The sequence below is a fragment of the Bubalus kerabau genome, chromosome 1 (genome assembly GCF_029407905.1).
Source record: "Bubalus kerabau isolate K-KA32 ecotype Philippines breed swamp buffalo chromosome 1, PCC_UOA_SB_1v2, whole genome shotgun sequence".
Lineage (NCBI taxonomy): Eukaryota > Metazoa > Chordata > Mammalia > Artiodactyla > Bovidae > Bubalus > Bubalus kerabau.
In genome coordinates, this window is record NC_073624.1 from 147,713,147 (window position 1) to 147,726,787 (window position 13,641).

At 36.7% G+C, this 13,641-nt stretch overlaps 1 protein-coding gene across 8 annotated transcripts in view; it reads right to left on the reverse strand.

Moving 5' to 3' along the window:
- The window catches only part of HERC4 (HECT and RLD domain containing E3 ubiquitin protein ligase 4), a 127,117-nt gene extending 115,289 nt beyond the window's left edge, over positions 1–11,828 (reverse strand). For 6 of the 8 annotated variants that reach the window (XM_055590889.1, XM_055590878.1, XM_055590894.1 and 3 more), the window contains exons 1-2: positions 11,477–11,824; positions 9,371–9,674 (exon numbers count right to left, since the gene is read on the reverse strand). In XM_055590889.1, coding sequence (XP_055446864.1) covers positions 9,371–9,596 — 226 coding nt within the window. In that variant the 5' untranslated portion in view covers positions 9,597–9,674; positions 11,477–11,824. Of the gene's footprint in view, positions 1–4,865; positions 4,897–9,370; positions 9,675–11,476 lie in introns of those variants that run through there. The other 2 variants (XM_055590906.1, XM_055590870.1) reach the window with 2 other exon arrangements.
- Between the last annotated feature and the right edge of the window lie 1,813 nt (positions 11,829–13,641).

Sequence of the window (13,641 nt, forward strand, 5' to 3'; positions counted from 1 at the left end):
ACACTGTCCTATTAACTTCTAAGTATTTCCTTCCCCCCTTACTCCTAGTAGCAGAGGCTTACTCAGCTCCCCAGCTGAGTGCAGAAATAATCTTAGGTTCAGGCAGAAGTAACAGCAACCTTTCAGAATTTTACCTAATTATTCTTCAAAAAATAAGTGTAGGTCCAGGAAGTTCATTCTTGTTAGTCTAGTTATGTCATCTATAGCTGAGCAATACCTTGATCAAAAATCAGGAGTATACATGTGCTGATTCATAAATACTTGGGATCAACTATGAGAAGCCATCACAAACTTCTTCAAAGAACTTATAAAGAATCAAAATTTCCTCCAATTGTTTTCAGAAGCTCTCCTTCTGAAATTAAAACCTGGTAGGGAGTTCCCTGGTGGTCCAGTGGCTGATATATTCTGGGCTCCCAATGCAGTGGGCCTGAGTTCAATTTCTAGGCAGGGAACTAGATCCTACATGCCACAACTAAGACCTGGAACAACCAAATTCTGCTGAGGGGTTCTTTTAGCCTTACTTTATTCTTTTTCTCACTTTCATTTTCCTTTCACAAAAGCAAGATCATTATCTCAAAAAGCACATTTCTCAGGGGCTCTTGCCTACATGCCAGCACACACACAATTAATAGTTAAAACTATTTCAGCTTTCAACTATTTCACAACTTCTATGTGACATCTTGTGACTTCAAAACCTTTGTTTCCAATAAAATCTGGAAATCATAAAGTCAGACATAATTAACTAATAGGTTTTTGTCAGTTAAATGAAGCAAATGAACCTATTAATAAAACTCAAATAAGCAGTCTATCAAATGGCACCTTAAAATATAAACGTTTTATCTATATATAAAAATTCAAGTTTACAAAACACATGAAATAGAGAAGGCAACCATTTAGATTACTTCAAATTTACAAAGGTGTTATATTGCTAGGTACTTTAAAACAGTCTTCCAAAAGCACAAAATTAAGTATCGTTAGTGGATTATTAATTTCTTAAAAGGCTGGAACCAAGAAGAATGTTAAACTACTATGAACAGAAGAGTAAACAAAAATTTAAAATAAAACATTTCATGCCATTAGTTCTATTCTTTCTCCTCACTTACAGTACTGAATTTACTAATTAAATATTGTTACCAAGTTCAAAACAAAATTCACCTCACCAAACCTTTTCTCTCTCCTCCTAAAATAAAAGTTAACATTCCTCCTCTTCCAGGATTCCCTATTTCTATTCATGATTCAACCAAGGATCACACCTGGCTCTTCCCTTTACCCTGACCATTCATTTCCATCTGGTTACCAAAGCCCATCCATTCTTTGTCTCCCTAATGTCATGCTCCCTTCTTGTTTTAAAGAGCTACTCTCATAATCTAATTAATTTCTCTACCTCCAAATTATCTCCCTTCTATAAAAACCAGATATGACCTATTGCAAACTACAGACATCAAAAGATATCTACCAAATTAAATTCAGGCTCCCTAACTTCATTAACTCTAAAATCTGACCTCAATTTTACTTTTCTAACCTTCTAGCTCACTATTTGCAGACATTTCAGTTAACTGAAATAGTATTCTCTCAGTAGGCCTCATATCTGCCTATTTGCATTTGAGGTGCTTTACCTATAAAGCATTCTTCTTCATTCGTCCCTCCTTGAAATACTATATATTCTTCCAGTTCATATGCTATCTTCCCTTTAGAAACTCATCTACAATCCACTCCATCCCAAAGGGTTAGTTATACTATTCATCTCAACACAGCACTGTTTATGCATTTATAATACAGCATATTTTATATGTATTTCTATGTACTTAAAATAATTCTTCCCTTCTAGATCTTTAAATGATAATAATCCATTACACTTAGAAGCTTATCAAATAATATACATTTTTAAAGTTTCATTTATAAATATTTTCTAATGAATTTATCAACTTTGTAAAGTGAGACAAAACTGTGTTAAATTTTTTAAAATAAATTGTTATTGTTCCTTTTAGATATGCTAAAATTAAAGATGTTCTTTCTCCTTAAGAAATAAACAGGGAGGAAATAAAGACTAAACATGTATATGTTTGTGGTGGCATTACTTACAACAAAAATCTGGAAACAAGTTCCAGAAAATAAAAGAACGCAAATTTGGTATATTTAAATAATGAAATGTTAAATAATCATTAACAACATCCCCACCATAATACCATTTTAAAATGGTATTTTAAAACCATAGAGAATACTTACTAAATTGTTATTCAATTAATGAAAAATAGCTGAGAAACAAGAACATATATTCCCAGTCCATAATCAGAAATATATTAATATATGAATACAGAAAAACTGTTAAATGATGGCAGTATTTATCTGTGCATGACGGCATTATGGTTGATTTTTATTTTCCCTATATTTTCTGATTTAACTACCAAGAATATGTAATAAAACCATCAAAAACTAAAAATGTGTTATTTCAAAACAGTGACACCCAGCAAAAGAATAAAATGAGACTAAACTTAGATATTAATAAAGAAATAAGGTATTTTACGGAGAAGGCAATGGCACCCCACTCAAGTACTCTTGCCTGGAAAATCCCAGGGACTGAGGAGCCTGGTAGGCTGCAGTCCATAGGGTTGCAAAGAGTCAGAAACGACTGAGCTACTTCACTTTCACTTTCCTGAACTAGAGAAGGAAATGGCAACCCACTCTAGTGTTCTTGCCTGGAGAATCTCAGGGACAGGAGAGGCTGGTGGGCTGCCGTCTATGGATTTGCACAGAGTCGGACACTACTGAAGAGACTTAGCAGCAGCAGCAAGGTATTTTAATGTGAAAAACACATTACTAAAGGATTACAGAATGTTTTCTTCATGGGCTAGAAAAGCTGAAATAAAACTCTGCAGTACTAGAACTGAAGAAAAATGAGTAATTCATGTAAACAAAATACTATGAATTAAAGAATGCCATCAAAATTCAAGAAATTTCCCTTTTAACCAAATTAACTTCAATAATACAATTATACTCAGCACAGGTTTTTCTTGCATGTAAAGTAACCATAACGATTCATCAAGATATAAAAATAATTACTGCCTTTTAAATTCCATCAGCCTGGAAAAAACATACATAGAAACTGAAAGGAGAAAACCATAGAAACTGAAAGGAGAAATTAAACCATTAATATGGTTTATTTATTAATGATTTCCACTTTTCTACTTACTAACACAATCCTAGTCCAAAGAAACCCTATAACAATGGCTGAATACATTTCCTCCATTGTTTTAACATGTATCTCACATATCTGATACACCTTTTGCCTAGGAAAATTTAATATCTTGAAGTGAGACTTTATTTCTTCAAAACAATTTTAAAAATACATGAGGTTTGTGAAAAATGACCTTTTACAACAGTGCTACACTCATATGACATATTGGGGACATAAAACCCAAAGAACACAGTCGGCCCTCCTTTTCCATGAGTTCCTTATCTCAGCATTCAACCAACATGTGGATGGAAAACACAGCTAACCCTTAAACAACATGTGTTTGAACTGCACAGATCCACTTACTTATACATGAGTTTACTTCAATAAATACTTGTATTTTCATTTTACAGATCTTTAAGGGTAGGGAAAAGTTTATGTTCAATTAGAGATCACAATATGCAGAATCATAAAACTAGGGTTTGAGTTCTGATTCTATCCAAATTGTTTCTGCTTCTTGCCTTTGAGTGAGTCTCTTCAATTTCTGTTTTTAAGGTAGAGATAACAGTATGAGGCTTTTCAACTGCATGGAAGATCAGTACACCTAACACTCATGTTGTTCAAGGGTCAACTACATTTAGGGGGGAAAAAATCCCAGAAATTTCCAAAAAGCAAAACTTGAATTTGCCATGCCAACAGTTATTTATGTATCATTTACATTGTATTTATAACTATTTATATTGTACTAGGTACTATAATCCAGAAATGATTTTAAACACATGCAAAGGTTATATGCAAACACTATGCCATTTTATATAAGGGACTTGAGCATCCATGGATTTTGGTTATCTGCAAGGGTGCTAGAACCAATCCTCCATGGATACTGAAACACAGACTGTACTTATTCAAAGACAATGGAAACTAGACCACCTAGGCTGCCAACTGTAACAAGAATCCTTAGTAACTGCTCAAACTGTGAAACTGAAATCTTCCATCCTCCTGTTCTTTCAAGGAAAATATGTGGCTCCATTTCCAATCAGATAAAAAACTAACATATCAAACACAAAGACAAAATCATTAGTTCCAAATCATTTTTAAAAGCTTCTATTTGTTAGACTGCTCAGATTAGGCATCTACTACTAGTATTGCTTCTCTACTGGTTAATGGGTTTATAAAGCATTCTCCAAACCAATGCATCCTACAGAAAGATACCATGGCAGACTTGATACAATATAATTAACCCAAAGCTCCAATGTTAACCACCAAATCTGTTGTGCCAGGCAGTTACTATGGACCTTGGATAGTAGCATAGCATAGCATTAGCACAAAGGGATACAGAATATGATATATAACAGAACAAAGAGAAAGAACTGGGTGTTACCATAGTTAAGTTTTTGTTCCTTGGTTTAAATATTCTTCATAACACACACAGTTATAATGAAGTACCAAAGTGGTATCACAATGCAAGCATCTCGGTAAAATAATGATTCATTTCAATAAGCCATCAGCAGAATGGCAAAAAAAAAAAATCTGTGCATTAGAATTTGATCTTCCTCAAATAGAATATACTATTGTAAATAATTTTAAACATAAGCACAATTAAGTGAATAAGGTAGGAGACTGGGAGACTTAAATTTTCAGATTCAATTTATAGCTTTTCACCAGTCACCTGCTGTCTTGACAAGTTACTTACCAACTTGTGCTGCCATTTCTCCGTAAATTTATCCCCTAAGATGAGGATAATTCTTGCAAACTGTGTCACAAGCATTTTGAAAGGAACCATGAGTTATTGTGTAATGCTCTTGAAATTCCTCAGATGTAGGGTCCTACACAAAGTAAAGTATTATTATACATCTCTCTAACAGTAGTCAACTGTTTGCATTATGATTTTTTTCCCTACCCTCAACACTGTGACTCTTGGACACTAACCTTTCTCATAGTAAAGTGTCCAAAGCAAGCCTCCATTCCTGACCCAAATAATCATTTTTTCAAGTCTTCGTATCATCCACATCTTTCTCTTCCTTAGAAGGTATTGTGAAAATTGGGAGTTACAAAACAGCTTCTTTGGTATTATATGCTTTGATTCATTAAGCAATATATGGGATAATTTGGAATTTTTAATCTACCCTAATGTGAATAATTGTATTTCCCATATTTATACATTTATTTTCCTATATTGTTTTTCAAATTTCAACTTTTTTTTAAGGAAGTCATTTATAGATTTATGTTTTATGAACAGAGAAAACAAGTCAGGAAATGAAGAAGCAAGAGAGGCAAGCAAATTATATGACCAAAGTGTTTTCATTGCAATGATCAACAGCAGACATTACCATTTAGGGACACAAAAAAACAGAATCAATGCTCATAATCTTTTATCTTCTGTAGAAGAGTTGAGCACAAGCTATAATAAATTTTCTCATACTATTCAAAATTTTATCTACTGCTGGCTTTGCAATGAAGTCCGTCTTTGGTTCAAGAATAAAATATACATATTTGAATTTTTAGTTTGTGTTGATAGGAGTATTATATCTGAAACAGAATTCTCACCCTTCTTACAGGGTTCCTAAAATGGCTTCACTTTGAATTTATGCACAGGGAAGGGACCGGTGAGGGATAATAAAATATGACGTCTTCACTGTATAACCTTTAGTTATAAAATAGTAACTTGAGAGATTTTTTTAAAGCCCTCAGAATTACATTAAAATAATGATGGAAAATAGCTTCCTCCTAGATGAATATTCCTCTACATTCTAACATGGCAGGGGCAAAACTTTGTGGGATAAAGATAAAAACCACAGAATTTAGAGTGGTCTAATATTTGCTACTCTAGTGATTAAACTCTTAACTTCAGTTTCCTCATCTGAAAGAGGAGGACCATAACACCTGTCAGCTGATATGCAAGACTGCTATGAGGGTTAAAAGAGATACACAATCCATTTGAAAGAACTTTGTACACCATAAAAAGTTATTAAAAGTCATTTTAACATAACTATCACATTATTTGCAAATTATGGATATAAAAGTTTAACACTATGTCTAACAGAAAACAAAAATAGATGTGTAAAACATATATTTAGGACCATGGACACGAAATCTTATCTATGGCTAGATAGAGAGTGAGTAAATAATAAGAAAAGTACACTTCCTAAATGTTATCTTAAAATTTCAGAAGCAAATTTAGAAGTACAAAAATAAAACAATTTTACTTAGGTGGACTGACCTATCACTTTGAAGATTAAATATACTATCTACCTGTTAGCTATGAATTAAGGAGGAAATTGAGAGGTTATAAATTTTAGAAGGTTTAAAAATATTCCTATGAAGGAAAAATATATACAAGAAAGTTAAATAGATACACACTTCTCTGCAAATAGTTCAGAAAGAAGTAGTAGTGATAGCAAGGAATATGCGTACACAAGAGAACGAAGGTGAACATGGACTTAATCTGCATTCTTGGTATAATAAAGGAAATCAGTGAACTCTCCCCAAGTGGTTACTAGAATGTCCAGAATGGAAACTTCTCCCAACAGGCCATAGGACAAATCTATTTACTACACTAAAAGGGTATCGAGTCCTCCAGGAGGTTATCATGCCTCTCAAGAATAGCGTATCTATGAATAAAGCCACCTCTTCCACTTTTACTCCTTAATATTTAGTATGTTTATAAAATGAATTTCTGTAAGAAAACAATTCTTAGCTCTGTTTGCTTTCTTCATGACTCAAGTTTAAGGCTCTGATGAAGTGAATGATGTTTATTATATGGTCCTAAAATTCAACCAGACTCATTCTCCTCCCAGGAGACTTTAAAACAAATTAAATAAGAAAACCTCCAAATCTTCTAATTCATTTCTCAAACTCACAAATGTTTTAAAAATGGTTAGGGAAGAAGCACATTTAAATCATTAAGGAATTATTCCAAAGGGAAATAATTTTAGTTAAAAGCATTATTACATTTTCCACCCAATCCCCTTAAATCAAAGCTGATTTAAGATTAAGCCCCTATGGAGCAACTACCTCCGTTTGACATTTTCCTTTTCCTACCTGTGTAACTCAGTACACTTCAATACATCATTTAATTTGACCTTCTAGTAATAAAAGTTTTTCTCAGGATAAAGACTCTCTCCTATAAAGCTAGCTATTTCAGCTCCAGATTTACTTTCTGGCTATTTATGTGATCAATCATCAATTTAAACTTAAGATTTCATTTTTCCCAGAAATTTTCAATTCCATCCAATGACATTTCTCATCACTTAAACTTCCTAGTCTCAAAATACATGCCACATCATGACGAATTTCAATTCTCTCTAGTTATTTCATTTACGTATGCTTTAATGCCCAACCAAGGCTCTAAATTTTTCAAAGATAAAGTTTATGTACACCTTTCATTTTTCTATCCCATAGACTGTGACGTACTCTGAACAATAAGGCAATCCTAAAGAGGTATCAAAACAGGTAAACCCACCCTCCCAACTTTATATTCCCAAATAATGGTTCCAGGATGAAGCAACAGTGATATAAAGGTCACAATGCAATCATCACAATGTCAACATGGCCACAAAGAAGCCTCTTCTGGCGAACCTCACCTATAGGGTTAAAAGCTGTTCCAGGTACTAAGTCATTATACTATTAGCACACGGTGTCTTCCACCCTTGTCTTGGACACAGAATAGATGTTAAATAACATTTAAAGAATTTAAATCTTAGTAAATTTTAGTAACCATATTGGCAATTTCTATGTGCTAGCTTTGTACTTTCTACTTGCCCTGTAGCCTCTCAGGAATTACTAAAGCAAAACAGAGATATGTTCAGTTACATTTGTGGGGCATGTTAAGTATAAGAATAGTAACAGCCCCATTACCATGAAAATCTCAACCTGAGACAGTATTCCAAGCTAAGTAAAAAAGGTAAAGGACCCATCTGCCTCTGAAGCAGTGATTACAAATAGGTATCAACAAATTACCACTCATGTTTAACAACATGACAATCTCAATGTCTAAGATTATGAAAATCTGATGATTCCATAGAATATTTTTCATGAGGCAGAGTAGAAGAAAACCACCATTTACCTTGTTTTGCAATAATTAAACCTCTTGTATTAAGCATCACTATCATTCATCCAAAAAAAATTAAATTACAAATTAAAGCAGAAGAAAAGAGATTAAAACTATCAACCAAAAAAAGATGAAAACTACACAGTAATTTACAAGTTAGAAGAATGAGGTTGGGCATGGTGGTGAAATGATTATGAAAAATGAGTAACATGCTTTAACACCTTTAGTATCTTATACCTTCATTAACCTCTTAAAAGACTAACAAGAAAAAAATCACTTAAATATTGATGTGGTAAAGAAAAATAACTGCCATAGAAAACACTTAGATGCCATTATTGTTAAAGTTAAAATAAATTGTGAATCAGTACAGCTGTAATCTTATCTGAATTCACCATCGTAAGAATTAACTTTTAGTTAACACGATTGAAAAAAAAATTCACATATTTCTAAGTGTGGTAATATCTGACTTTAAAATACATATAACAAGGAAAACAGAACATGAAATGTGACCAAATTCCTCAAAATTCTCATTATCCTACAAATTATTTTAAATTTGGTTTGTATGGCTACTACATTATCAGGACATCTCAAAGACACAAAACTTTCAATACCTAGTGTTACTACTTGAAAGTAGGAAACTAGGGAAATAAAAAACATATCAAACTAAATAAAATCGTGTATTTAAAATACAACAGAGAGAACAACAGAATAATTAGGATTATGTTTTAGTCAAGTAAAAAGGTTTCATCTTAAATTTCCCCCCTTTCTGATATACGGAAAGCACACAGTAAATTATACATTTAAAATCTGCTCAGTGTGGCTGAACAGTACTTATAAAAAAGGACCTACATACTGTATATTCTTAATCAATATACTCAGTATCAAAGAAGATCTATATACTGCAAGGTAGTTTTCTCTATTGTTTTACAACACCAAAATTAACTTCTGAAACCACAGCCTCATACATTATAAGAGCAGCAGTTAAAAAAAGAAACAAAGTAAGTTCTTAGAAGCATGCAAACTGTAAAGGATATATTTAAGGCCTAGTTTGCTTTTAAAGCTCAAAAAACATATGAGTTTAGCAAAATTGTTTGACACATCAAACAATATAACTATTAGAAGAGCAAACAAAAAATTTTTCAACTTACCTGGTTTCTTTCTGGATTTTTCATGACCTAGCTGCCCTAGATCATTACATCCACACGTGTACACTGTTCCATCATCCAGAACAAATACAGTATGTCTGAGTCCACATCCTACATCTCGAACCTTTTTATTTATAAAAAAGTCACTTTTTCTGGGCTCTAGTACAATTTCTTCATCAATTCCACCCAAACCTAGCTGTCCAAAAGAAGCATTTCCCCAGCACAACATGTTCGTGATTCTTCTGGTCTTCCAGCTTCAATAAAAAACTCCCTTCTGAAACACTGGCAAGAGGAGGTGTCCCTATGTCTGAGAAGACAGAAAAGAGTTAGTATGACTTCAAAGAAAACAATGTATAATTGTTTTTCAAGTGCTAGGCTACAATAATCAATTTGTATTAAACATGAAATCTGTAATATGCTACATAAGTATCATTCAGTTTCCAAAACCCATCAGTGGTATATTCTTAAAATTATTACGTAGAAACGTTCAGGAAAAACACATCACTTCCCATAACTACAAAACTTTATTAATTAGCTCTGACTTGTTCTTATCTTCTGATAGACTAACTGAAATATTAAGTATCTTGACAAAGTTAATCTTTTTTTGCTTTTTGCTTTGGATAATTTCAGTGGGAATAAGATATAAGACATCTGTCCACTGCCCCCAAAAATCAGATATATACTCAGTGAAAAACTAAGACTACAGAAACATAAACGCTTGCAATCTCCCTGAAGTCACAGAATACGTGAATAATTAGACTTTCTAATAATACCTACCTCCACATTAACAGAAAACTAGAGTTCTTACCTGTACTAGAAAAAAAAAAAAAAAATAATGGAAACTTTGTGTTTCCCACAATTTAAAGAGTCTTCCAACTATTCATAGTAAGAGGTCCCAGGGAAAATTATAGTTCTGTAGTTAAACTCTAATCTTAAGAAAACCGCCTCCAAAGATCATACCTTACAAATCATATTAACACTCTGACCTCACAATTAAATTTAAAAACTAAACCAGTGTACCTAATTATAATACAAAAGTATGCAGTTTAAAGATCAAGACTCTCCCCCAAAATTCAACATTTTCTATTACGAGTGGTAACCATGCCTGAAAAATATTTCCCCAAGGCAATCTATGTCTATCTATACCCCGGAGACAATTATTTGAAGATGGGGGGGAAAAACTGCAAATAACATTGGCACTGTCGATTTTTCAAGAACAGAAATGGGGATTGGGACACTGATAGTCTGATGGCGAAATCTGTAGAACTTTCCAGTACACTGAATATTTCTTCGCTTACATAGACACGGTAACAAAGAGCTCACTTCATCTAAACCTACACAGATTTTTAGACACATCGCGTACTAAATAACACAATTACAGGAAGCCCGTCTTATTCTCGTTGTAGTCACCCACATTCCTTATACAGAACCTAAGAAGTTTCCAAACCCAACTTTCCTACGTTCAGGCTAGCACTAGTGCTGAAGCTGTCTCATTCCATCCATGACCCACCCATTAGGAAAAGTTTCATTTCATTCTTTTGGGGCATCTGAACCCGATAGTTCCCGTGAGTTATGCATTGTCTGATCGGTTTTTGCTCTGTTTTTTCGAGGACAGGAAAACACCCTTAATTTCAATGCACGAGGTTTATCCATCCTTTTCTTTAAAAAGTCAGAGGAGTAATGAGAAAGACGTCCTCTCGCCAGCAACAGGTAGGGGAAAGAGAAGCACTGTATTCCCATCATTCCCTGAACATGCACTCAGAACAGCTCAGGGGAACCGCGGGAGAGAAATCATCTGCACACACCCAACCTCACGGGCAGACCAGTCAACTACGGCAGCCGCCCGCTCGCAGCAGCCGCAGAGGCCAGCGGACGAGGTTCCGCACCTCGGCGGCCCTAGTCCCAAGGAAGACCTTCCCCAGGGAGGTGCGACATTCCAGCCCCCGGGCCAAGGGGCCCGGCACTGCCCTCGTCCCCCACCCCCCCCCCCCACCCCAAGGAAACGCTGAGAAAGCACCCAGCGCCAGGCTGGCCTGTATCCGCCCAGCCCGGCCTGCCCCCTCCCTAACGCCGTCACACGCCCCCGAACCCGCCCGGGCAACGACTCACCGGACCCCTCAAGGCAGGGGAAGCCCAGGGCGGCTGGGGGCGGCGCCTCCCCCGAGATCGAGGCAGCGCGGCAGCTGAGGCTGGTCTCCGGCTCCTGCACCCTCCTCCTTCAGCCAGTGGCGGCGAACACCAGCGCTCCTCCAACGTCGGTGAAGGTGCTCCTCTGCTCCTCTCTTCGGCTCCTGTGAAACTTTACCAGGCTCCTCAGAGAAAAGCAGCCGCCACTGCTGTCCAGTCCAGAGCCAGCCGTCAGCTACCCGGATGGAGCGGGAGGGGAAGGACGGGAGGAGAGAGAAGCGGAGAGCACTAGGGGTGGGGAGAACAGGGGGAGAGACGGGAGGAGAAGGGAGAGGGGGAGGTGGTAACGCGGGGGAGGGGGAGGGGCTGGCCGGAAGTGAATCGCAGAGCACGCGCGCGAGCCCGCCCACTTCCCGGCCCGCGCGCCTGCGCCGGAATCCTCCCAGGGCACACCGACCCAGGCGCCTGCGTAGTGTTCTGTTTTGCCTTGCCTTTAGAGGAAAACGCCAAATGCCAAGTTGGGGTTTGCAAGACGAGCGGAGGCGTTTGATGTGTCTTGTAACAGCGTTTCAGCGTGCATAAGGACCTTTTAGTAAAGAAATTTCTTCGTTTTTTGGCTAGCTTGTTTTTTTCCCTATTGGTTCCATTCTATTATTTTATTCCACCTTTATCCAAGGAGAATTTGAAGTCGCAGAAAAAACATCGCAAACATGTAAATAAAGGCTGGTGAAGTCTTTTATTTTATCCCTTAGCCTCACATGGAGCTAATCTGAGCATACCAGATGTATTCACAGCAATGATGGAGCCTATTGGCATTAAATATCAACACACATTCATGCTCCTGATAAAATGTTGGCTGCCATCACTTTCTGCACTCTTTCTTGAAGATAAACATTATGCAGGGCCTCTTTCATTCAGAGAAAATTAAGCAATGTGTGTGGCTGGAGTTCCAGCTTCACATAAACAAACTGCATTTCCTAGACCAGTCAAGGGGGGAAACTTAAAACAAGGCACTCTTGAAACTTTATGTCACACTTCTCTAGTACCTTGACTTCAGAATGTTGAGAACCTAGAAAAAATTCCACAGTAAGCCATTATTTCTTGATCATATTGAAAAATATATCACAGATTGGGCAGTATCTGTGTATGTGTATTATTAGTATGTGTATGGAAAAGGCAATGGCACCCCCACTCCAGTGCTCTTGCCTGGAGGGTCCCATGGACGGAGGAGCCTGGTAGGCTGCAGTTCATGGGGTCGCTAAGAGTCGGGCACGACAGAGTGACTTAACTTTCACTTTTCACTTCCATGCATTGGAGAAGGAAATGGCAGCCCACTCCAGTGTTCTTGCCTGGAGAATCCCAGGGACAGGGGAGCGTGGTGGGCTGCGGTCTATGGGGTCGCACAGAGTCAGACATGACTGAAACGACTTAGCATAGCATGTGTATTATTAGTTCCTTAGGGCTGCCATAACACAATACCACAAACTGGATTTCTGCTTGCTTAAAACAGCAAATGTATTGTCTCACAGTTGTGGAAGCCAGAAGTCTGAAATCAAAGTGGCAGCAGGGCTGGCTGTCTCCTGGGACCTCAGAGAATTTTCTCCATACTTATCTCCTAGATTGTGATAGTTGCTGACAGTTCTTGGCATTTTTTGGCTTCCAGAGGTAACACTCTAATTTCTGCCTCCATCTCCACATGATTTTCTTCTCTGTGCCTCTGTGTCCTTCCCTTTTATAAGGAAATCAGTCATTGGATTAACTCCCACCTTAATCGATTGTGACCTCTTTTTTAACTGCATTGCATCTGCAATGACCCTATTTCCAAATAAGGTCACATCCTCAGGTACTGGAAGTGAGGACTTCAGTTGTCTCTGGGCAACCCAATTCAACCCACAACCTTAGTTCTGTATATTACAGAAATAAGAGTAAAAATTATAAGGTACTTAAACAGAGAAAGCATAATTTCAATGTTGGGAGTGGTGATGATGCTCATGAAACATACTTAATTCTTATTCTGATAGCTTCATTGCCCTTGTAGGGCTTTTGTTGTCTTTTAACCTTCAGGACTTTATGTCTCGGAATGTATCATTAAAGGGGAAGTTGTGGGATTTGAGTCTTCAAGGTATGTAACAGATGCTGCAACAAAT